This window comes from Balaenoptera borealis, assembly GCF_965194805.1.
Source record: "Balaenoptera borealis genome assembly, chromosome: 13".
Lineage (NCBI taxonomy): Eukaryota > Metazoa > Chordata > Mammalia > Artiodactyla > Balaenopteridae > Balaenoptera > Balaenoptera borealis.
The window spans coordinates 35,445,719-35,472,846 of NC_138870.1; the positions used below are offsets into that span (position 1 = coordinate 35,445,719).

General features: G+C 36.4%; 1 protein-coding gene across 22 annotated transcripts in view; it reads left to right on the forward strand.

Annotated features, from left to right (window-relative positions):
* Positions 1-27,128, forward strand: part of PPHLN1 (periphilin 1) — a 259,607-nt gene that overhangs the window by 142,389 nt on the left and 90,090 nt on the right. For 17 of the 22 annotated variants that reach the window (XM_082349474.1, XM_082349473.1, XM_082349471.1 and 14 more), the window contains 3 exons: positions 7,631-7,687; positions 10,179-10,258; positions 19,328-19,447. In XM_082349474.1, the coding sequence (XP_082205600.1) occupies positions 7,631-7,687; positions 10,179-10,258; positions 19,328-19,447 (257 nt within the window). The remainder of the gene's footprint in view (positions 1-7,630; positions 7,688-10,178; positions 10,259-19,327; positions 19,448-27,128) is intronic. The other 5 variants (XM_082349487.1, XM_082349478.1, XM_082349476.1 and 2 more) reach the window with 1 other exon arrangement.

The following is a 27,128-nucleotide window of genomic DNA, read 5'->3' on the forward strand; positions in this document are numbered from 1 at the left end:
CCAGAGCTAGGTAGAGTGGGGTTTCCAAAAAACATATTTTTGGATATATGTGTAAGAATGCCATTTGAAGGATTTAAAACAAACATAGTCACTTACACATGCCTGACTGCTTAAAATATTCTTGGAATAGTTCCAGGTAACTGAAAGTTTTACTGTGGAGTTCAGTGTTAAAAGTTTGGTATTTTCTCCTATGCTTTACTTCCTTTTTCTCCCCTCACCCTTCAAGTGGATAAATAACCTCTAAGTCTAATTTATGCTCACATGCACAGACCTAAATATCCCAAATTAGCCCGATATACCTTCTAAGACCAACGATATTTTTTTAGATGTGTGTGACTTAAATCCAAATCTATTAATAATTTGGTTAAGAGGAAGAAAGTGTCTTTGGAAACTGATTTGAAGCCTTTTTAACAAAACATGAGTAAAATGGAAGCTTGAGATCCTTCTTTACAGCTTATAGTGAAGCCATTAAGTTATTTAAGTTACTGTTGAATTAGCCTTATTTTTTACATTTCTCCTCTAAAACAGATTCCTAGGGAGGCATCTTCTGTCTGCCTTTGGCCTGGTAGTCAGTGACCAAAACTCTCAAATCTCAAGATGAAATGTAGAGTCACACAGTGATGCTCCTGTCTTAGTGTCTGCGATATGCTTTCCCCATCCTCTGAGGTCTAATACCTTTAATATCTTGCAGTGATGGAAGGATAACAGAGAAAGTTGGGAGACTAAAATCTGGTGTGAATTGAATGAAATAGAGTGTATGACTTTGTTAATGCCTTTATGTTTATTTTCTTAAGTCATTTAGCTTTGAAAGTAAAGTTCTTTAATCAAGAAAAAAAGTTTGTTCTGGGAAAACTCTCTTTACGGGTTACTTTGGTTGATTCCTTAGCTGTTTGGGCTGAACTGTTGAAATGTTTTTCTGTACTCCTTTCATTAAATAGTTTTTAGAATAGTTATATGAGATCATCTTCCAAAAAGTTAACAGTAAAAGTCTTGCTTTAAACAATAAAAGGAAAAAGTAATTGTTATTTTACATATCTGTGATAATGGTTTTTGCTTTAAATCTAAATCTCACAAATGTTGATGGCACCTTGCTTTTCTTCAAAAAAGGACTGAGAAATATCATCCTTCAATTATCAGTCACTTAAACTGGGCTAATTAACAGTGATGGGTTAATTTAGTTTTCCAATGTAAATTGAAATTTTGACAAAGATTTTAAATGTTTCTGTAACAGGTAAAAAATAATTTTCTTATTCCTTATGCCCTCATTTTGTTAATTCTTTAACTTTTAATGTTTTGCTTCTTGTTCATACTTTTCAGAGTAATTTTATTTATTTTAATAATCACTAGTAGTTTGTCCATGGTAATTATTTTAGGACTAATTCTTCACAATTGTTCTGTGCATTTAATGTATCTGTGCTTAATTATAAGCCACAGAATGATTATTACTTTTTCATCTCAGCTGCTTAGTTCCCATTTTGTGCTTACACACATACACACGTGTGCACACATGTCCACACATGTTATTTAATTAAATTTTTTCTACTTAGCCTTTTGGGTTAAATCTTATGGAACTTTGTACTGACATAGACTAATTATCTTCCTAAATCAAACTGTTTACACCTTGTGTTTCACGTTTAAGAATTTTCTGCCTATAACTTAAGTGGACTAACCTGGTCATAACGGTGACTACGATACTATTTTTCATTCCTTATTGTTGTTCATATTTACATGCTAACAGTGTAGGTTGTCCTTCTTAATCTGTTTATTAACAGATTATTATGATACTGTTATAGTTAAAATTGTTTTGTTATGTATACCTTGTGTATTTTTACTTAAAGTTTATTTTATTCTATTTAGTCTAACAAAACATCTCCCCATTTGTCAACTATCTCTTATTTATTTATTTCCTTTTTCCCTACCTTCTCTCAAATGAATCTCATTGTTTTCCTATCTTATACTTTTGCTGTTTACCTCTGTTTAGGATAATAGCATTAATAATGATCACTATGTTTAGTCTCCCATATGGGTATGGGAGACTTTTTGTTAAAGTACTTCCTGTGATGTTTACTGTATCACAGTACAGTCTTTCCATTTTTGTATAGCTCATTTTAAAAAACAATTAAAATCTTTTCCTATAATGTCTACTTAATACTAGTTATTTATCTTAGAGCCGTAAAGATATTTCTGTTTTTGTTGGAACCATTTGTGTATTTGAAAAGTACCATCATAATCTTTTTGATTTTTTTTTTTCCAGGTTTAAATATATTTAGTTCCTTCAGCTGTTCCTTTCATTTGACATGGTTTTCAGACCTTTTGCTTTCCTAATTTTCTTTCTATTCCTTTTAAGTCATGATGCCAGAAGTGAACTTTTATTTTGTCAACCATATTGTATTACTGGTCCTTACTGAAACTGCAGACAACTGAAACCTAGGCCATTTTCACATATATTACTATGAAACAAAAAGCCCTGCAGCCTGTACTTTTTTCAGCTGCAATTATTTGTTTGTAGTTAATGCATTAAAAAAAAAAATCTTGGAATGATATATTTCATGTAGTTAACTTTGGCTTATAATTCTCTTCCATAAAGGTCTTAAAATCTCTTTAGTGATCCTATGTATTTAGCAGCAGATAAAAACAGCTTTGTTTTATCTACAAATGAAGTATGCTTTATGTGTTTTGTATTAATCATTAATAATTATGTTGTGTTATAAAGCAGAAACTAACACACCATTGTAAAGCAATTATACTCCAATAAAGATGTTAAAAAAAAAATTATGTTGAGTAGCATAAGGCCCAATATAGAAACCTCTAGGCACCTCCCTCTGTGGACCACAGCCATTTACCTGCATTGTTTGCTGTTATTCAACCAGTTGTGATTCCCCATCTTGTTTTCTTTTCCACTTGAGGATCACAAAGCATTTCCACTATGGAAACAATGACATAAAGATTGCCTTGCTTTGTTTTGTAAATCTGTTGTGGCTCCTAGGGATGATTATGTTAAGTATTTACAAACTCTTTGTTAATTCATTCTAAACATTTGCTACAGATTAATGTCACATTTACCAGTGATGCTCATATATAAATTAGGTTGTGTGACATTTTGGTTGAATTTTTTAAATGTCATTACTATGGAAGATTTGTAAGTTTATTGTTTTTGTTGGTCTGTATCTGATTTTCTATAGCTCTGACTTTGGGCTCAGCCTCCCCTTATTTTCTCAATATCAGCAGCCATTGTTAAGAATGAAAGATATTTTTAAGAAAGACTTATTCATCAGTGTTTAATCCTTTTCGAAAGCATATCTTCTACAATAACTGAAAATGTACAAGAATTAAAAATACTATTTTGAGAAGAGTGTATTTGGAAGATAGACTCTATTATTGAACTTAAGTATAATGGGAAAAGACACATGTCTTAATACCTGTTGGCTGTGAATGAATTTGGAAGTCCACATGAATTTTTGGATCATAGGTGAAATTCCAATAAAATTTAGAGATTTAATTCTGCCTTTAGAAAGAAGGCTTTTCTGTGCGGGTGTAAGTGATAATGGGAATATGGAAATAAGGCTTTACCATCAGATCATGTTTATTACGCAGTAAGAACCTATTTTCTTAGCAGCTAAATTTTATAGTGTTTCTTGGTTTGAAAGTCATTGTATTTATGTTCAGTACTCATAAAATCATTCAACAAAAATATATTTCATATAAATGGTTTGCCAAGCAAGACAGATCTAGTCTTTGCCCTCTGAGTTTATGGGTTAGAGAAGGAGACAAATCATTACATGGGATTAGGCATTTTAGGGGATATCTGAAGAGTGGGCAGAAGTTGGTGGAAGGAGGAAAGTGGAGAAGCGTTATTGGAATGAGTTGTTTCATGAGGAATTTGATCGTGGGCTGTTAACTGATCCAGGCTGTAAGTGTGCTATTGAATTAGATTCTACAATGTATTCTTGTGTGTGAGAGTCTATTTATTATATCACAAAGAACTTTGGCTGTGAGTTTTCTGGGTGAATCCCAGGAGTACAGCTTTATTTAGCTTTTCTGGCACCTGAGTGATGGAGGTTCTGAAACAGTAATCAATTAATGGCATTTTCCTATGTGTAGGCATTTATAGCATCCCTGTTGCACATGTTCATAATATGTACAGATGATGTAATATTTTACTTATATTTTAAAAAGTGAGCTCATGTGGTTGTAACTGATGTATTAAAGGAAAGTTCTCTTCAGAAATGCACTTCCATGTATTCATAGTTAATATGCCTTTATTTCAACTTGTTGGATCTCTTACCTCCAAAAGTTTGTTATTTGTGGGAAGCAGAGGTGATACAGAGAGAGCTTTTTCTACCCCTGTGTCTGGATGAACCTGTGCCCCCTGCAACAGAAGTGCGGAGTCCTAACCACTGGACCTCCAGAGAATTCCCTGTTTCATACCTTCTTGAATAAACCAGTAGATCTCTGAGAAATCATGTTCTTCCTAACCAAGAGCCCCAAATTTGCATGTCTTCATCCATGATCCAGAAAAATGAATCATTTCCTCAGCATCTTTATAGCCACCACATCTTCATTTGTTCATATCTTAATTTCCCCTTTAATGCTTCAGCTATCAAAGGAGAGATGAATCTACTACCTGCGCTGTTAAGTTTATTTGTTTATTGATAAGATGTTCAGAAGTATCTGGTTTTCTCTTATACATCAGGCACTGTACCAAGAATTTAATAGTTTGCAAGATGTAGCCCCTAATTTTATTATCTCCAGTGATTTTTTTTTTTTTTTGATGTGGACCATTTTTTAAAAGTCTTTACTGAATTTGTTACAATATTGCTTCTGTTTTATGTTTTTTGGTTTTTTGGCCACGAGGCATGTGGGAACTTAGCTCCCCAACCAGGGATCAAACCTGCACCCCCTGCATTGGAAGGCGAAATCTTAACCACTGGACCTCCAGGGAAGTCCCTCTAGGGATGGTTTTAATTTTTTTTCCTAGCAGTGTATTTTGCTCCTATATGGGTTATCAATAATTAATAATACTTGATAGGATTGGGTGAGTCTGGTTAAGTTCATCGCTGCTTTCATCAGGAGAACACATCAGCAAGAAAGTATATTTCTGAAAGATCGTATCAGATTTACAGCTATTATATTCAAAGAGACAGCAAATATTGTTAAATTCTTACAGAACTTTTAAATGTTTATTGTAACATTAAGCTGCTTCTCTGGCTTTCATTTCACCTGCGTGGGAAGAACTTTATATCTAGTCTATGGAACCAGTATTTGAAATTCTTGTTCATTGTCTTCCTCACCATTTATTCTTTCACTCACCAATACATTGACTTGGATTTTGATTTCCATATTGCCAACTTTAGAATTTTTCTTTCCTGGTTTCTTTCCTTCATCCTACTTTAGAACTCATTTTCTTTAGCAAATCACAGCAAAGGCAGGAATGTGTTGAGCCCTTTTGCCCTGCTCTCAAGTAGGAGTTAGTTTCTGCTTACTAAGATCACATGTGAGATGAATTTGAGGTAATGGCTAATTAGCCAAGGAATAGCATTCTGTCAATTAGAAATATAGAAGTGTGAGTGAAAGAAGTGGATTTGAGAGACATTTGTCTTCATAGTATTGGTTGGAGCCACGGAAGAATAACAGAACAAAAAGGATTGAGGATAGGAGGAACATTCATATTTAATGAACAATAACCAACAAAGAAGAAAGAGAAAGGTAGGAAGATGTAGGATGACAAACAGAAACGTACAAAGGCATGAAAAGCAAATGGTAAAATATTAAGATTAACTTGTGTATGAATCATTAAGCTGCAGTAGTAGAGGACAAGAAGAAAGACCTTCAGTTTTAATGTAAGCAGATCATTGGAAACTCTGGGATAAAGAGTTTAAGCACAGTGGGTTGTTTCTATTATCTCTTGTGTTAAAAAAAATACTCTAAAATTTAGTGGACTAAAACAACCACTTGTTTATGATTTTGCAGTCTGAGCTGGATTCAGCTGGGTGGTTTTACTGTCTGTTAGGGTATTATTAAGTAGCCCAGGTCTGTTGAAGGTAGCATGGATGGGAATCTGTAGTTAAATGCAGTAATTCCTACAGTGTTTCTGAAATTTGGAATCAAAATCAATCAACACAGCACCAGTGGTGTGTTAGTAAACTGACTCTTCAGGGGAAAAACACCTGATTGTGACGTTTGCCAATATTCGTGGAGTGAATACTTTTACCATGGCTGATTTCAGGCTACCAGTGTGGAGTCACTGAACTTAAGAGTTTGGAAGAGATACAGACAGTTCATTCTCAACAGCTAGTGTGAGCCAGGCCCAAGCCCCAGACACTCCTATAAAAAAATATCATTGTCCTGATCTCTTGATCTACAAAGAATTTGAGGCAGGTTAACAAAAATAAACACTTATTAAAACAGGATTAAGTAAACGGGTGAAGAATTTTATATAAAAGGGAAATAAGGGTGTGAAAATAAAAGAATAAAGTTAGTAGTTTATGAAATAGTTGCCTATGATAAGGATTTCAACAGTTACTATAAGTGAACTAAGGATTTGCCTAAAACAAAGAGGAAATGAGCAATAAATAGTGTTCATAGTGAAACTTAGATAAAAACACATCAGCTGCTCAGGAGGAACAAAACTTTCTGATGACATCAGTGAACAATTAGATAAGGATACTGCGTCTTCAACGTTCTTGCAAAAGTAGGATGGCAATATTTGTGTGATGTTTCTTGAATTTTTTTTTTAATGCAAGGTGCTGACAGTGCCAAAGTGATTCAGAAAATGTATTATTTTCTCAGAAAAAAAGATAAAATTGGCAATTTGGGATCTATAGTAGAATAATTTGAAATAAATGATAAGAAAACTTATTGGAAATATAGCTGAGAGCCCCTTCTAGTTTATTTAGGCTATTTAGAAAGCCGATTCCATCTGCATCATTAAGAGTTTGCAGGTAAGGAAACTAACAAAATATTTACAAGATTCTAAGTATGGGATAATTAGGGGAGATCAAGTAGCTGTGGATTTGTTTATAAGGAAAATCCGTATGTGAGAGAGTTCGTATAAAAAGAATTAGCAAGATTTAGTAATAGGCTACCTGTTGAGAACACGTCAGAATGACTGCTTGCCGGTAGCCGTCCTATGCTCAGGGAACTGATATGATATACCATGAAAACTTTCCCAGGTGTCCTTTTTGATTTCTAGTGGTGATTCATCTTTCACTCTTGATTTTTTGGTGTCATTCTTTAATCCTTTGAATATTGACTTTATGGAGGAGATTAGATTAGATGCTTATAGTGATAAGTAAGACGTGTGATCCCCGTCTTTAACTTTTGGTGTCTTATCATAGGATCCTTTTCTCATTTCTTTCTGCTCATGCTGTCCTTGGTTAGCCTCATCTTCATACATCATTGTTGTTGGACGCAATCTTAAACAGAGTTTTTCTCCTATTCTGTTATTTATTTCTCTTCATTGGTGTTTGCTCAGGCAGCCCAACTTGAAAGCAGGGTAGGAAGGTGGTTAGGGTCACTGGCAAATGCTCAGAAGTTCCTGTTCTCACTACTCCTACTTCTGGGTTCTTCTCTTGTTCCTCCTGGGCACAGAGGTGCTGGTGTTAATTCCTCCCTGCCCACCTTTCCCTAGAGTCCGTGCGTGCTGGTGCCTCCTACAAACGGCAGAATGAAGGAAAGCCAGAAAGAGGTGAGTTTTGAGCTAGATTGTGATTTGGGATCGTGAAGGGTGGGGGGCTATAATTGATAGAGGTTATAGAAATGGGAAAAGTGTATAACTGCTCCATTAGTCTGCTGTTGGAACCAGAGTTGAACAATAGCAGACTCAGGTAGTAGGATTTGGGGAGACATGTGGGTTTGTTGTCTGGGCTAGACACTCCCAGTCAGCAACTGCCACCTCATAGGAGGTTGAGATCTGTAGAGTAGACAAGTCACTGACAGAAAGGACCCAACATCAGTAGGATCTGGATATTTCTATTTACCGTTTTTGTGCTCTTTCTGCTGCCATCTGTATCATCCTTTTTCTTTATCCTTTGCTTCTTGCCTGTCCCTGCCCTTCATGCCACCGGTATATATGAATATATGTTGATATTTGATAAACCACTGCCCTCTCCTTCAATGTTCCTTTGCTTCTGCACGCTGAGATTGGTTGAAATCTGCTTAAATTAGCCTTATGCAGCTAAAATCGTGAAAGATCCTAAGACTACACTTGGATACCATACTTGGCATACCTGTAGTGCTGATGTTTTGTTTGTAAAGGAGGTGCTAAATAAGAGATTAACAGCTGCTTGTGAAAGTTTTTTGCTGTGTTTAGCTGCTGTGTGCCAGAATTGAGCCTATAATTATGTCTTTAATTAACATAGTGTGCTGTGCTGAGTTCTTCATCTCTCAAGGAAATACTTAATCAGAATAGACTGGGGAGGTCATTGAATCCTAAGGGCAGAAAAAGAATTCATCTTTTCACCAGTTTGTGAGTGCCTACTCTTTTCTTAAAGGACTCAACTAGGTAGGCCTTGGGTATTTGGAAAAAAATGAGCTATGATACTTGTTCCTCTAGGGGCTTTTGGTGCAGTGGGATAGACTGACACTGTCACATTATGATATGGAATTTGCCATGTGCAATGGAAATACAGTAGGGAATGACTAAATAAACCATGTTCTTAGCCATTTGGGGATGTAATGATGGTTGGTATCATTTTGCTTTTGATTTTTAAGGTCTGTAAGAACTTTTAAACTTGCTTAGTGTGAAAGTCTCTTAATGGTACCACAAGTTAAAAGATTCTAGAGTTAGGTCTTTTTTAAGACTATTGGAGCTTCACAGTTGGAATACTGTGCCTAGAGCAGGAGTTTTCAACCTCAGCACTACTGACATTTGAGGCTGGATAATTCTTTGTTGTGGGTGCTGCCCTGTGCATTTGTAGCATGTTTAGCAGCATCCCTAACCTCTGCTTACTATGTGCCAGTGGCACTCACCCACTGTGACAATCAGAAATATCTTCACACATTGCCACGTGTTGTGGGTGCGGGGAGCTGTGGGGGGCGTCTTGAGCAAGCCTTTCCGGCTCTGCAGGACATTGGAAAGAGATGTTATTCACTACATCGCCAGGTGGTTGGAAGCCCTTGACCTCCAGGCCCTTACTTCGCTGTCTTGACCGTAGCAGGAAGAGCTTAAGAGGCTTTTTGACTGAAGCTGGCTTTGCCTCAGTTTCAAGGTCGTTTTGTCTCCGCTTTTGCTCTTGACTGCTTTCCTGGCCTTAACCCACTATCCAGTCTTGACCAGTTTCTGTGTCACTCCAAACTTGGTGCTACTTTTTCCTCTTCTCTGTAATTAAAGTTTTCCTAGCACTTGAAAGCAGAGGATATCTGTTACAGTTGACATATAGATAATTTAATGAAATGTTTTTCTATTAGCAACAGCTCACTGTTATTTTTAAGATTATATTTAACTAAACCCATTTTTGTTGTTTTCGTTGAACCAACTAAAATAATATTTAAATTTATTTTCTGGCTTATATTTCCATAAAAACAATAGTACACATAGAGCACTATGTGAGTGTCTGAAGTGACCAAAGATAAAGGTTAGTGACTTTATCGCATACAAATTTATTTTTCACCATTTAACAAATATTTAGGTACTCATTCATATCAGGTACTGGATTAGTGAGTGCTCTATTATAGTTTTCTAGTTTTAATTTTTTTAAAACATTTCATGAATACCTGTTAAGTTTCCTACATACCTTTCTCTTTGAGCTATAGCTTAATTAGCTAATAATTAGCTAATTCTCTTTGGTAGTATCTATATAATAACCTCCATTGGATTTTTAGTGTGATGTATTAAAAGTTAACTTTTCGGAACTTGGAGGAGGAAGCATTTATGATCTTAAAATGTTTTTTGCCTTTCCTGAGGTCTTCTCTGTGGTTCCGTGTTTGCTAACTGGCATTGATATGGCCTAGATTGCCATATATGCTGTCCTTTGGTTCTAGGTTATTTGAAATTTTTGATGGTGCCCAGCCTCTAAGATAGGAGGATTTAGATATTAACAGATTTAATTTAATAATGTAATAAAGATTTCACTATTAAAATAAGTGTATGACCTCCACCCCTTATTTATTCATTTACAAAATCACTCTAGTTGAAAACAAATAAGCTAGAAAATTGCATTTTATATTTTCTTATATAGGTAAAGAAAGACCTGTTCAGTCTTTGAAAACATCAAGAGACACTTCACCCTCAAGTTCTTCAGCAGTTCCTTCATCAAAGGTTTGTTGTATTTCTAAAATCAATTCAAAGAGGAAACACAAAGTAAATGAGATGGATTGTATAGTACAGATGCTTTTTTATTCTTTACTGTCACACCTAATGGAGGTAATTTGCTGCATTGAAAGCTTGAGTTTTAAGTAACCATAACTTAAAAGTTGCCCCCAGAGTAAATGAGCAGTTTTCTCATAGAATTATTTCCACAGGTTATGCTAAAATTAATATTTACTGAGCCCCTTCTCATCTTGACCATAGCCGAGTGGGAATGAATATCCAGATGAGGCATATTTGAGAGACTGTGCTTTTATTTTGGAAGTGGGGTAATAGGCAGAGACCTAATATTTATTGTATAATTACTTGATTCTATATACTATATTATGTATTTTCTTCTGTTATTAATTCATATAAACATTCTATGATGTAGGTAAGTGTATATTTCCATTTTATATAACAGGCTCAGAAGTTAAATAATTTTCTCAAATTATTTCACCGATGAATTCTCCCAAACATTTAAGAATACCTGTACTTCTCAAACTCTTCCAAAAAATAGAAGAGGATTGAACACTTCCAGACTCGTTTTATGAGCCTAGAATTATCCTGATACCAAAACCAGACAGGGACATTACAAGAAAAGAAAACTACAGGCCAATATCTCTGATGAAGATAGATGCAAAAATCCTCAGCCAAATGTTAGCAAACCAAATTCATCAGCACATTAAATGGATCGTATACCATGATCAAGTGGGATTTATTCCAGGCATGCTAGCATGGTTCAGTATCTGCAGAACAATCAGTGTGATGCACCACATTAATAAAATAAAGGATAAAAATCATATGATCATCTTAGTAGATGCAGAAAAAGCATTTGAGAAAATTTAACATCCATTTATGATAAAAACTCAACAAAGGGGACATAGAGGGAACATGCCTCAACAAAATAAAGGCTATATATGTCAAGCTGACAGCCAATGTCATTCTCAGTGGCAAAAAGCTGAAAGCATTTCCTCTAAGATCAGGAGCAAGACAAGGATGCCCACTCTCACCAGTTTTATTCAACATAGTATTGGAAGTCCTAGCCAGAGCAATTAGGCAAGAAAAAGAAATAAAAAGCACCCAAACTGGAAAGGAAGAAGTAAAACTCTTACTATTTGTGGATAACATGATTTTATATGTAGAAAAACCCTAAAAAGAAATAAAAGCAAAAATAAACAAGTGGGAGCTAATTAAACTTAAAAGCTTTTGCAAAACAAAGGAAACCATTGATAAAATAAAAAGACAACCTACAAAATGGGAGAAAATATTTGCAAATGATATGACCAACAAGGGATTAATATCCAAAATATATAAATAGTTCATACAACTCAATATCAATATCAAAGAACAGGCAGAAGACCTGAATAGGCATTTTTCCAAACAAGACATACAGATGGCTAGCAGGCATATGAAAAGATGCTCAACATTGCTGATTATTAGGGAAATGCAAATCAAAACCACAATGAGATATCACCTCACACCAGTCAGAATGACTGTCATCAAAAAGTGTACAAATAACAAATGTTGGAGAGGATATGGAGAAAAGGGAATCCTTGTGTGCTCTTGGTGGGAATGTAAATTGGAAAACAGTATGGGGATTCCTCAAAAAAAAAAAAAAATTAGAACTATCATATCATCCAGCAAGCCACTTCTAGTTATATATGCAAAAGAATTGAAAACAGGGTAAACACATGGCAGCTCTGAGAGTGCAAGGAAGCTCTGCACCCCTTCACTTAGCCTTGCCTAAGCATCTTTTATCATAAACTGCCTCCTATTGGCCACAAAACTCAGCCCACGTGTCAACACTGGGATTTCGGTGTCCATCTGCCATGATGCTTCAGTATGCACGTATGACCACTGCTCATACTGCTCTCATAAGGAGAGCAGCCAAGATGGCAAGGTAGAAAGACCCTGAGCTCACCTCCTCTCAGGAGCACACCAAAATCACAGTTTCCTGCAGAACACGCATCAGTGAAAAAGAGTGGGACCTACCAGAAAAGATCTTCTACAACTAAAGACGTAAAGAAGGAACCACAACGAGACAGGTAGGAGGGATGGACTCGCAGTATAATCATATCCCATACCCCCCAGGTGGGCAGCCCACAAATTAGAGGATAATTATATTGCAGAAGTTCTTCCACAGGAGTGAGGGTTCTGAGCCCCATGTCAGTCTCCGCAGCCTGGAGTTCTGGCACCAGGAAGACAAGCCCCCAGAGCATTTGGCTTTGAAGCCCAGCAGGGCTTAATTGCAGGAGCCCCACAGAGTGGGGGAAATAGGGACTTCACTCTTAAAGGGCACACACAAAATCCCATGTGTAGTGGGACCCAGGGCAAAAGCAGTAATTTGATAGGAGCCTGGACAAGACCCACCTACTGGTCTTGGAGAGTCTTCTGGAGAGGCAGGGAGCAGCTGCGGCTCACCCTGGAGACATGGACACTGGTGGCAGACATACTAGGGAACGCTCAGACACATGAACACTGTTGCTGGCTGCTGTCATCTTGGCTCATTAGCACCAAGACCTGGCCCCACTCAGCAGCCTGTAGGGGTCAGTGCTGGGGTGCCTCAGGTCAAACAACTAACTGGGTGGGGACACAGCCCCATCCATCAACAGACAGCCTGCCTAAAGACTTCCTGACCTCTAGACACACCCCTAGACACAGCCCTACCCACCAAAGGGCCAAGACCCAGCTCTAACCACCAGTGGACAGGCACCAGCCCTTCCTGCCGGGAAGCCTGCACTAGCCTCTAGACCAGCCTCACCCACTAGGGGGCAGACAGCAGAAGCAAGCCAGACCCTGCCCTGGGACCAGCTGTGCCCTGGCACTGACCACTAGCAGGCCAGCACAACCTTGGGGACACCCCCGACCCCATACCCAACTGTTTCAGGAACTGGCCTCCCCCCTACTCCAGCAATCTGAAATGAGCTCTGGGATCCCTGGCCCTGCAGCCAGACTCCAGGAAGCAGTTCTGCTTGCCAATAGTCTGGCACTAACCCCAGATCTGGCTTCACCTGCCAGTGTGTGGGCAGCAGCTCTAGAGTCTTTGAGACCCTGACTGCCCACCAGTGAGCCAGCACTAGCTCTGGGGCCCCCTAGGGTTCTGCAACCAGCCACCTTGTGACCAGGCCCAACTAAACAGTAGCCAGCAGCATCTCCACAAGGCAGGGCCTGGCAACCAGCTGGACTTGGGGGCAGCCAACTGGACTAGGGGCCAACCAAGCCTACCAGACTACCCACATAGTTAGCCCACCATAACAGAAGGACCCACACAGCCCTTTTAGGGGGAACGCCTAGAGCATATAGCTTAGGTGATGGCGGAGGAGGGAGTGTACTGCTGGGACACAACGGACGTCTCCTACAGAAGGCTACTTCTCCAAGGTGGAGAAGCATAACCTACCTACCACATACATAAAAATACAAAGAGCAACTTAGACAAAATGAGGCAGCAGAGGAATATGTTCTAGAAAGGAACAAGATATAACCCCAGAAGAAGAACTAAGTGAAGATAGGTAATCTACCTATAAAAGAGTTCAGAGTAATGATCGTAAAGATGATCAAAGAACTTGGGAGGAGAATGGATGCACAGAGTGAGAAGTTAGAAGTTTTTAACAAAGAGTTAGGAAATACAAAGAACAACCAGAGGTGAAGAATACAATAACTGAAATTTAAAAAATACGCCAGAATGGATCAATAGTAGACTAAATGATACAGAAGAACGGATCAGTGAGCTGGAAGAGAGAGTAGTGGAAATCACTGCCACTGAATAGAAAAAAGAAAAAAGAATTAAAAGAAATCAGGACAGTTTAAGAGACCTCCGGGACAACATGAAGCACCCTAATATTTACATTATAGGGGTCTCAGAAGGAGAAGAGAGAGAGAGGAAGGGGAAGAGAACGTATTTGAAGACATAATAGCTGAAAACTTCCTTAATCTGGAAAAGGAAACAGTTACCCAAATCCAGGAAGCACAGAGAGCCCTGTTCAGGATTAACCCAAAGAGGAACATGCTGAGACACATAGTAATCAAAATGACACAAATTGAGGATAAAGTGAGTATTAAAAGCAGCAAGGGGAATGCAACAAATAACATACAAGGGAACTCCTATAAAACTATCAGCTGATTTTTCAGCAGAAACTCTGCAGGCCAGAGAGGGTAGTGGCACGGTATATTTAAAGTGATGAAAGGGGAAAACCTGTGACCTGTGACTTCACCCAGCAAGGCTCTCAGTCAGGTTTGATTTGAAATCAAAATGTTTACAGACAAGCAAAAGCTAAAAGAATTCAGCACCACCAAACCAGCTTTACAACAAATGTTAAAGGAACTTCTCTAGGTGAAAAAGAAAAGGCCACAACAAGAATACAAGAAAATTATGAAATGAAAAAGCTTACCAGTAAAGGCAAACACAACTGTAAAGGTAGGAAATCATCTACACACAAAGCTAGTAAGGAGGTTAAAAAACAAAAGTAGTAAAATCATCTGTATCCATAATAAGCAGTGAAGGGATACACAAAACAATTAGATGTAAAATAAGATAAAGACAGTAATCATGAGGGGAGGAGGGTACAAATGCAGGGTTTTAAAAATGCATTTGAAATTAAGAGATCAGCAACTTAATATACTGTTATATAGAAACCTCATGGTAACCACAAACCAAAAATCTGTAATATATATACACACAAAAAAGAAAAAGGAATCCAAACATAATACTAAGAATAGTCATCAAATCACAAGAGAAGAGAACAAAAGAAGAAAGGGGGGGAAAAGACCTACCAAAACAATTAACAAAATGGCAATAAGAACATACATATTGATAATTACCTTAAATGTAAGCAGAGTAAATGCTCCAACCAAAGACATAGAGTGGCTTCATGGATACAATAACAAGACTCATATATATGGTGTCTGCAAAAGACTCACTTCAGATCTAGAGATACATACAGACTGAAAGGGAGGGCATGGAGAAAGATATTCCATACAAATGGAAATCAAAAGAAAGCTGGAGTAGCAGTACTTATATCAGACAAAATAGACTTTAAATAAAGACTGTCACAAGAGACAAAGAAGGACACTACATAATGATCAAAGGGTCAATCCTAGAAGAAGATGTAACAGTTGTAAATATATATGCACCCAACATTGGAGCACCTCAATGTATAAGGCAAATATTAACAGACATAAAAGGAGAAATCGACAGTAACACAATAATAGGAGGGGAGTTTAACACCCCACTTACATCAGTGGACAGATCATCTAGACAGAAAATCAGTAAGGAGACATAGGCCTTAAATAACACATTAGACTAAATGGACTTAATTAATATAGAGAGAGCATTCTATCCAGAAAGCAGCAGAATGCATATTCTTTTCAAGTGCACATGGAACTTTCTCCAGGATAGATGACTTGCTAGGCCACAAAACAAGCCTTAGTAAATTTAAGAAAATTGAAATCATATCAAACATCTTTTCTGACCACAAGGCTATGAGAGTAGAAATCAACTACGAGGAAAAAACCTGCAAAAAACACAAACACATTGGAGGCAAAACAACATGCTACTAAACAACCAATGGATCACTGAAGAAATCAAAGGAAATGAAAACAGTATCTCAAGGAGATATCTGCATTTTTTTTTTTTTTTTTGGCTGTGCTGCCCAGCTTGCGGGATCGCAGTTGCCTGACCAGGTATTGAGCCTGGCCCACGGCAGTGAAAGCCTGGAATCCTAACCACTAGGCCACCAGGGAACTCCCCTGCATTTCTGTGTTCATTGCAGCATTATTCACTATGGCCAAGATGTGGAAACAACCTAACCTGCCCTCAATGAATAAATGGATAAAGAAAATATTGTATACATATACAATGGAATATTATTTGACCATGAAAAAGGTGAACATCTTACCATTTGTGGCAACATGGATGGACCTTGAGGGCATTATGCTAAGTGAAATAAGCCAGACAGAGAAAGACAAGTATTCTATGATCCCACTGACATGTGGAATCTAAAAAAGTCAAATTCACAGAAAGAAGGGTTGTTACCAGAGTCTGGGGGATGGGAGAAAAGGGGAGATGTTGGTGAAAGATTATAAACTTGAAGCTATAATATGAATAACTTCTGGGTATCTAATGTATAGCATAGTTATTATAGTTAATAATATTCTCCTGTATAATTGAAATTTGCTAAGAGATCTTTGATGTTCTCACCACAAAAAAGAAATGGTAATTATGTGACATGATGCAGGTGTTAGCTAACGCTAAGGTTGTGATTATTTTGCAATTTAAAAAAAGTGGGTATATATCTCCATTTTATGGAAAAGGCTTAGATGTTAAATCATTTTCTCAAGGACATAGCCAGTCATCACTGCATCATTCTTCTCAGTCCTTCCTTCTCAGCATCCGAAAACATGTTGAAAAGGTGCATGGTTCTAATCCTCAAAACTTAAAACTTTGGGGTGTTGCTGAGGTTCTCTTCACCAACCTCACACTCTTTCTCTTTCCATAACTGTTGTTACTTCTATTCTCGTCTTTCTTCACTTCTTTTTGTTTTCTGTCTTTGGTATGTTTGGCTTTTCTGTAAGAATAGATATCACCTGGTGGTCTGTGCTGGTATTCAGTGGGCAGCCGCTTCTCTGCCTCAAATGGAAAAAAGAAAAGGTGTCTTTGTGACAACTTGTGTCTTTGGAGCTTTCCCAGAAGTCTGAGGATGCTAGAATGCTGGATTTTGAATAGGAAAGATTGATTGGATTTTTCGGTTCTTTCTTATCATATCAAGGGTGCTTTACCCATCTGAAACACTGGCTTGGTTTTGTTTTTTTGGGTTTTTTTTCCCCAGCTAGAAATGAATGAAGAGTAAATAATACTTACCCATCTAAGTCACTATGAATATTTAAATTATGATATTTGAAATATTTATTTCTCTTGAACTATAATGTGGTGTGAATATGTTACAGCATAGGACTTTATGGTACGTGATAAAAATATATTTTAACTGTAAAATCCAACCCTAATGGATTTTAGATATTTTCATCTGACAGTTTATTTTAGATGTTTGCATTTTTGTCTTAGAATGGAATTAGAATTTCAGAATTTTAGATCTATAATCATTTTATGTATTGGGAAAGTACAGCTCCCTGTGTCCTCTTCCCAGGGTTACATGCTAGCTTTATTACCTAGATTTCCTGATATGGTGGAGGACTTTTTCTTTTAAACATTATGGTTACTGTCACGTAGGAATAGTTTTTCAGAGTTTATTTTCTGCTGTTAGAAGGCAGTTTCAAATGAGAGTTTTTTAAGTGTACAGAGTTAATAATGGTTGAATAGAAGGATTCAGTTATAAAAGATTTTGCTTCCTTTACTAGAGATAATTTACAATGTTTTGTTTTGTTTTTGCTCTATAACTTTCTCTTCAAAACAGGTACCAAAGAAAAGTGAGGTGTACATTTAAAAAAATGTATTTGTGTGTGTTTCTATTTTTTAAAAAACTTTTTAACCTTATTACTGAGTAATAATAAAGGTATTGCTTATATCTTTTTTTTTTTTAATTTTTATTTATTTATTTATTTTTGGCTGTGTTGGGTCTTCATTTCTTGCGAGGACTTTCTCTAGTTGTGGCAAGCGGGGGCCGCTCTTGATCGCGGTGCGCGGGCCTCTCACTATTGCGGCCTCTCTTGTGGCAGAGCACAGGCTCCAGACGTGCAGGCTCAGTAGTTGTGGCTCACGGGCCCAGCTGCTTCGCGGTATGTGGGATCTTCCCAGACCAGGGCTCGAACCTGTGTCCCCTGCATTGGCAGGCAGATTCTCAACCACTGCGCCACCAGGGAAGCCCTGCTTATATCTTTTTAACCTTATGTATGGGTAGGGCTTTGGAGTAAGATATTTAGGCTTACTCGGTGGCCATGGAAACACTCCATGTAGATACACGGTGATTATCTTCCAGTAAATATTATGGATGGCAAACCAGTTTTTTGGTAAATTGAATTGAAGGTGGTCAAGGGCCTTACTCATCTAGAAGACCTAGTTTTAAGTTCCAGCTCAGCATTTATTGGTAACTGTGTGCAAATCACTAACCTTTTGACATTCAGTTTTTTGGTTTATAAGTTGGGGGTGATGAAGTCTAGCCACTTTCATGAAATTCCGTTTAATTAAAATACCTTTTTTTGGTTTGCATGTGTAAGCGCTTTTAAATGATAGTGTACCATAACATGGGGATTTTTACTGACACTGTCATCCAGAAGAGGTATATTTAGAATCAATGATGTGACGTTATAGAAGTAAGAGATGGAGACAAAATTAAAGTACCAAGCATTATGCTAGATGCTTTCAGGTCTGTTACTTCCCTTGATTCTCACAACTACTTTAAGAGTGAATATAATATTATTAATCCCTGTTTTGTAAATGAGAAAACGAAGGCTCACAGTGTCATAAGTTATGTATATAAAATCATCTACCCTCACTAGTGATGAAACTGCTATTCAAACCCAGCTTTGTCTGTAACTCCAAATCCTATACTTTGCTTAGTACTGTATGTGGTTGGAGAAGGGAAGTAGTGGTAGTACCAAAAAATGAAATTTAAGTGTATACATTCCGTGTGAAGAGTAGGATTTATATAAACTATTACAAAGTATAAAATAGCATATCTGGACTTTTCTGTTTCGTTAATTAGGAATTTACCTTGATGAAATTTTGGTATTAGTTATTTCATTGAATATAATTAAAGATACAAAGTTGAAATCAGTATAATGTCTTGTATATTCTAAGCACTATTTAGTATATTAGTTGTCAGTGTCTTTTGTTTTGTTCCTTAGATGAATTTCTAAAGCTTATATAAATGAAAGTAGGAGTCAGATCTACTCTATATGTCCCAAACAAACTGCAACTCAACTAAATTCTGTGTTGAATATTTTTGAAAAAGCGAAGAATGTACTTGTTCTCTATATAAATTTGAAGGCTTATATGATTTTATGTGTAAGTGGGGTATACTTCTTGATGTATTTGAAATTTAAAAGCCCTTGAGAACTGTAACAGAACCATTCTTTTGTTTTTATTAGGTGTTAGACAAACCCAGTAGGCTAACGGAAAAGGAACTTGCTGAGGCTGCAAGCAAGTGGGCCGCTGAAAAGCTAGAGAAGGCAGATGAAAGTAACTTACCTGAAATTTCTGAGTATGAGGTAAGGCAAAATTTCTTCTTTATGTTTCACATCTGAGAGTTTTGCCTGGATTTTAAATTATGGATGAAAATTTTAGTTTGTTCTAGTGTTTTAAAGTATATTTGGGGAAAATGTCCTCAAGGATTATTAAATTTTACTACACACAGTAATAGAATGAATGTGAATGACTCTGAATTCAGTAATTATACTATGTCTGAATGTCTCTAGTAGTTTAGAAGTGTAAGAATAGTATAAATATGGAGTATAAGGAAAATGCAATATTTATATGCTTCTTTTGTGAGCTTTTAAAAGTATTTCTAGAAATCATGCTAAGCCACTAGTCACAAGGCAATGAATTCAGAACAAAAATCTAATTAAACCTTGGATCTTGGGCTATATTTATATTGCATGTTATACTCTATGCAAATTATCTCATAAATATTCCAAGAAATGCAATTATGCATTGTTTGGTCTACCTGTGCTTTTTGATGAGTCTTGAGTACCAAAAAATGAGAACATTTTTGGGTCCACAGAATACTCTTTATAGAATGTTTTCATTAATATATTTGAAAAATGAACTGAAAAATTTCTGTATAACCTGTAATAGAGTGAAATACAGATATTTTGTGGGCAAAGTTAAGCTTCTAGATTCAGAATTTGTCACTAGAGGAATTATTTTGACCTGGCAGAGAATATAAAAATCTCTGTATGATGACAAATTATGTATATTCGGAGGAGATTTTTGACTTTACAGTATATTTTTGGATGCCTTTTAAGGAAGGTCCTTTGATAAAACAGATCAAGCATTAGAATTCAATGTACAAATTATATACCTACATACATCTTAATACACTATGAAAAGATCCTTTCCAAAATAACTAATGTACACTGCTCATAGAAAGTACAAACCAGTACAAACCCTATCAGTACTTTCAGAAATAGAGCCTTTCTTTTTTAAGATGCTGATTTATCATTTAGCTATCAGTTGTTCTTAAATAGGTCAAGGTTTCCTTGCTACTGTAGCTATAATAATAGATATGCGTATTTTCAAGTAAAGATATAAAAATATCCAGCTGTCCTTCCTTGGTACCTTTCTAGCACTATTTAAAAGCATGAACAATACAGTTATACATTTAATAGGATCATTTTGCCTATTTTCCTTAATAATTTAGAATAATGGTTTTTATATTAATAATAGAAATATGTGCTTTAAAATTGCTAATTTGGACATCTGATAATTTTTCTCAGAGTACTTAAACCAAAAACTTCCAAAAATACTTAATTTTTTGTTTCCTAAATACTATATCTTCAATTAGCAAAGCTTTATTAAGATATATTCATTCTCCCCCCCTCGTCTTCTTTGATAGCTCTTCATTAAAAAAAAAAAATCTCACTATCCACCTTTTCCAGATTTTAAATATTCTATTTATAGTCTTTTTTCATTGCTTGACTAGATTTTGACTCTGAATAGTCAGTGACATTGGGTCTAGAAAGACTTTTTTTTCAGGCTCCTTGTTTTTTCTCTAAAATATGCCCAGAATTTGCTAGGTTTTGAATTAATGAGAAGTCAGTAATCCTAAAAATCTATATGTGGGTCATAGGTCAGACATGATTTTTTGTTGGACCAAAGGCAAGGTGAGAGCAGGGTTGAGATTACTTTAGTATGTTTGTTAGTTGGTGTACATCATGAGCGGCATTATCAATCTCGTAGCATCTAAATGTTCTTCAAGTTACATTGATACTTTTCCATACTGGAGATAAAGCAGTTGAGAAATTCTTAACGATACTCTGTCTTGTGGGCACAGATAGTCACATTTGTTCTAGGGTAGTTTTTAAATAGTTGCTCATTTCAGTGATCTATGTTTTATGAGAAGTAAACTTTTTGAGAATTTTGACCTTGGTTCTCCTATCTGTTCTCCTATCTAGGTTCTCCTATCTCCTATCTCCTATCTATAAACTCCTATCTGATTTGAAAGAATAAGGTGGAAGGAAAAAAGGACTTTGATGCTATGGAAGAGTTTGGCATAGTGCTGTGTGTGTGTGTGTGTGTGTGTGTGTGTGTGTGTTTAAATCTAATTGTGACAATCTTTATATTAGCTGTTGAATAGAGAGGAGATTAAATATTTAAGTTTCCGGTTTATCTTCTCTTGCTGTCATCAATATAGTTTTAAGCAATTTGGTTGGGAGACCATGTAGTTAATAGAGTCCAGTGAAATTGAAGGTAAATTCAGTGATATGTTTAAATATTCAGGAATATTATAATTCATTCTTCTGTAACAGTTTGCATACATTTACCTTTTGGACTCTAATAGAGAATTTCCCAAAGTATTTGATAGAATGATAATTCTGAAGGGTCTTAGTGGTCTGAGGAAGAACAAAAAAGATTCTGTTAGCCCCCTTACATTTGGGAAATGCTAGATTTAAAAGAGGTAGGTTGATTTTGGCATTTCAGTACTTTTCAGAGATTTTAATATGTTAATATGCTCATTAGTGGTCTGTGACAGGAGGATGAATAGTAAAGTTTGCATAATTTATCAAATTTTTGGCTTGAATTTTTCTTCACAGTGCAAATTTTAGGATTAGTGTTTTAAGGCATGTATTTTCAGAAAATAATACTATACTTGCTTTCTCATAGTTTATTTAAATTCACTGAATATTCATTCTGCGTCTGTTTATGTCAAACACTGCATTAGAGACACTATCCTAGCTTTCAAAGAGCTTGCAGTCAAGTTTGGTAGAGATATAATTTACTATCTGTAAACATATGGCCATGAGAGTTTTGCTTTTGGCTATCAAAATGAAAAGCAAATTATTCAGAGATTATTAGAATGTTGTGGTAGAGCAGGTTGTTGCTTCTTGCTGCAGAAGAAAATTTTAAAATGTTTCTTATTTAAATGTGAAAATGTGAATTATGTTGTTTCCACGTATCAGGTGTTATTTTCCGCTTACCCTGTCCCTAGTGAAGTATGCCCAACTTCCATGGCCTTCTTTCAAATTCAGATCCATTCAGTGAAATCAGTAGTGCTCGAGATAATAAGACTCAATATCTTTCTTGATTCCACTTTTCTTCCTTTCCTGTTGTAAAGTTTTTTGCCACTGTTTCACTGATGACCTTATATTGCCTTTATTAAAAATTTCTTTTACTTGTCTAGTTATTTAGATAGATAGATAGATAGAATGTATCTCATGTCTTGTTTTCCCTCCAGTACCTTGGATAATATATATCTAATGAACTAAACTAAATTTAATTACTAATAAGCTCTTTTTTTCCAGTTTTACTGAAATATAATTGACATACAGCACTGTATAAGTTTAAGGTGTACAGCATAATGAATTGACTTACATATATTGCAAAATGATTATCACAGTAAGTTTAGTTAATATCCATTGTCTCATATAAACACCACAAAAAAGAAAAATATTTTTTTCCTTGTGATGAGAACTCTTAGGATTTACTCTCTTGTCAACTTTCAAATACACCAGATAGCATTGTTAACTATAAACATCATGTTGTACATTACATCCTCAGTACTTATTTATCTTATAACTGGAAGTTTGTACCTTTTGACCACCTTCATCCAATTCCCACCCCACTACTCCCCAACCCCCACCTCTGGTAACCATGGATATGATCTCTTTTTCTATGAGTTTTTAAAAAAATTCCATATATAAGTGAGATCATACAGTTTTTGTCTCTCTGTCTGGCTTATATCACTTACCATGATGCCCTCAAGGTCCATCCATGTTGTTGCAAATGGCAGAATTTCTTTCTCTTTTATGGCTGAATAATATTGTATTGTGCATGTAACTTCTTTGTCTGTATATCAGTTGATTGATACTTAGGTTGCTTCTGTATCTTGGCTATTGTAAATTATGCTGCTATGAACATTGGGGTGCATGTATGTTTTCAAGTTTGTGTTTTTATTTTCTTCAAATGTATACCCAGATGTGGAATTGCTGGATCATATGGTAGTTCTCTTCTTAATTTTTTGAGGAATCTCATACTGTTTTCTGTAGTGGCTGTACCAATTTACAATCCCACCAACAGTGCACAAAGGTTCCCTTTTCTCCACATCCTCCCAGCATTTGTTACATCTTGTCCTTTTGATGCTGGTCATTCTAAGAGGTGTGAGGTGATATCTCATTGTGGTGATGATTTGCATTTCCCTAATGATTAGTGATGTTGAGCACCTTTTCATGTACCTGTTGGCCATTCATATATCTTCTTTGGAAAAATTTATGTTCAGGTCCTTTGCCCATTTTTAATCGTGTTATTTGGTTTTGTGTGGGGTTTTTTTTGTTTTTGCTATTGAGTTGTATGAGTTCTTTATTTTGGATATTAACTCTTTATCCACATATATGATTTGCAAATATTTTTTTCCCATTCTGTAGTTTGTCTTTCATTTTGTTAATCATTTCTTTTGCTGTGCAGAAGGTTCATAGTTTGATATAGTATCACTTATTTATTTTTTATTTTGTTGCCTGTGTTTTAGATGTCATATCTAAAAAATCATTGCCAAGACCCATATCAAGGAACTCTCTTTCCTGTTTTCTTGTAGGAGTTTTATGGTTTCCAGTCTTACATTTAAGTCTTTAGTGCATTTTGTGTTAATTTTTGTGAATAGTGTATGATAGGGCTCTAGTTTCCTTCTTTTACATGTGAATAACCTGATTTCTTCAGCACCATTTATTGAAGAAACTTTCTTTTCTCCGTTGAGTATTCTTGCCTCCTCTGTGAAATATTAGTTGGCCATATATGCATGGGTTTATTTCAGGGCTTTCAGTTCTGTTCCATTTGGCCTATGTGTCTCTTTTTATGCTGGTATCATACTGTTTTGATTACTGTAGCTAATGAGCTCTTTTAGTGTCAATTCAAGTTATTTTTCTCTTCGTTACTTGCCTTTTATTTTCCCAAAACTCATCTACACTGATGTGTTTATTATGCTTATCAATTTCTATTTTTGTATGTAGGTCTAGAATTATGATGAAGCTTGAAATTCCTATTTTGAGTGTGTTGTAAAACTTTAATAATTTTTTGTTTTGTTTCTTTTGCATTGACCTAACTAAAATGGAATCTAGTGGCAGAATTATTTTGACCATGGGGTAGTCAGAACACAGTATAAATAATCTTTCTTGACATCATCTGAAACTAACTGTTGTCTGTCTAGTGTTAGAAACCTTATACTGATATTGTGATTTATTTCTTAAATTATTTTTTATTGTAGTATAATACATATAGCATAAAACTTCCATCTTAACCTTTTTTTTTTTTTACATTCCACATCACTTTTATTGCACAGTGGATAGATTATAAAACAATCTTTTTTTAAAATGATACTTATACCAAACAACCATGGGGAGTAGGGGGATATACATTCCCAAATGTAAAGAGGAAAAAGGAGACAGTTAACATGACTTTTTCCAGAAACCAGAATGAGCCCCAGAGTTTTGCCACAGTAAGACTAGTGGTACATAGTTTGATATGGTCACATTTAGCCAGTTTCTTGGTATAGTGTCAGCAGTTGGGAAAAAAAGAACTACGCAATGGAGACCTTAATGCTCAAAGAACCATTAGGTGGCAGTAGGGACACAGGCATCTTTTTTTTTTTATACAGCAGGTTCTTATTAGTTATCTATTTTATACATATTAGTGTCTACATGTCAATCCCAATCTCCCAATTCATCCCACCATCACACCCCCCCACCCCCCACCGCTTTCCCCCTTTGGTGTCCATACGTTTGTTCGCTACATCTGTGTATCAATTTCTGCCCTGCAAACTGGTTCATCTGTACCATTTTTCGAGGTTCCACATATATGCATTAATGTATGATATTTGTTTTTCTCTTTCTGATTTACTTCACTCTGTATGACAGTCTCTAGATTCATCCACGTCTCTACAAATGACCCAATTTCGTTCCTTTTAATGGCTGAGTAATATCCCATTGTATATATGTACCACATCTTCTTTATCCATTCATCTTTCGATGGGCATTTAGGTTGCTTCCATGACCTGGCTATTGTAAATAGTGCTGCAATGAACACTGGGGGTGCATGTGTCTTTTTGAATTATGGTTTTCTCTGGGTATATGCCCAGTAGTGGGATTGCTGGGTCATACGGTAATTCTATTTTTAGTTGTTTTTTTTTTTTTTAATTAATTTATTTATTTATGGCTGTGTTGGGTCTTCGTTTCTGTGCGAGGGCTTTCTCTAGTTGCAGCAAGTGGGGGCCACTCTTCATCGCGGTGCGTGGGCCTCTCACTATCGCGGCCTCTCTTGTTGCGGAGCACAGGCTCCAGACGCGCAGGCTCAGTAATTGTGGCTCACGGGCCCAGTTGCTCCGCGGCACGTGGGATCTTCCCAGACCAGGGTTCGAACCCGTGTCCCCTGCATTGGCAGGCAAATTCTCAACCACTGTGCCACCAGGGAAGCCCCTATTTTTAGTTTTTTAATGAACCTCCATACTGTTCTCCATGGTGGCTGTATCAATTGACATTCCCACTAACAGTGCAAGAGGGTTCCCTTTTCTCCACACCCTCTCCAGCATTTGTTGTTTGTAGATTTTCTGATGATGCCCATTTTAACTGGTGTGAGGTGATACCTCATTGTAGTTTTGGTTTGCATTTCTCTAATAATTAGTGATGTTGAGCAGCTTTTCATGTGCTTCTTGGCCATCTGTATGTCTTCTTTGGAGAAATGTCTATTTAAGTCTTCTGCCCATTTTTGGATTGGGTTGTTTGTTTTTTTAATATTGAGCTGCATGAGCTGTTTATATATTTTGGAGATTAATCCTTTGTCTGTTGATTCGTTTGCAAATACTTTCTCCCATTCTGAGGGTTGTCTTTTCATCTTTTTTTTTTTAACATTTTTATTGAAGTATAATTGCTTTACAACGGTGTGTTAGTTTCTGCTTTATAACAAAGTGAATCAGTTATACATATACATATGTTCCCATATCGCTTCCCTCTTGCATCTCCCTCCCTCCCACCCTCCCTATCCCACCCCTCTAGGTGGTCACAAAGCACCGAGCTGATCTCCCTGTGCTATGTGGCTGCTTCCCTCTAGCTATCTATTTTACATTTGGTAGTGTATATATGTCCATGACACTCACTCTGTCACATCTCACCCCTCCCCCTCCCCATATCCTCAAGTCCATTCTTTAGTAGTTCTGTGTCTTTATTCCCATCTTGCCACTAGGTTCTTCATGACCCTTTTTTTTTTTTTTTCCTTAGATTCCATATATATGTGTTAGCATACTGTATTTGTTTTTCTCTTTCTGACTTACTTCACTCTGTATGACAGACTCTAACTCCATCCACCTCATTACAAATACCTCCATTTCATTTCCTTTTATGGCTGAGTAATATTCCATTGTATATATGTGCCACATCTTCTTTATCCATTCATCCGATGATGGACACTTTGGTTGCTTCCATGTCCTGGCTATAGTAAATAGAGCTGCAATGAACATTTTGGTACATGACTCTTTTTGAATTATGGTTTTCTCAGGGTATATGCCCAGTAGTGGGATTGCTGGGTCGTATGGTAGTTCTATTTGTAGTTTTTTAAGGAACCTCCATACTGTTCTCCATAGTGGCTGTATCAATTTACATTCCCACCAAGAGTGCAAAAGTGTTCCCTTTTCTCCACACCCTCTCCAGCATTTATTGTTTCTAGATTTTTTGATGATGGCCATTCTGACCG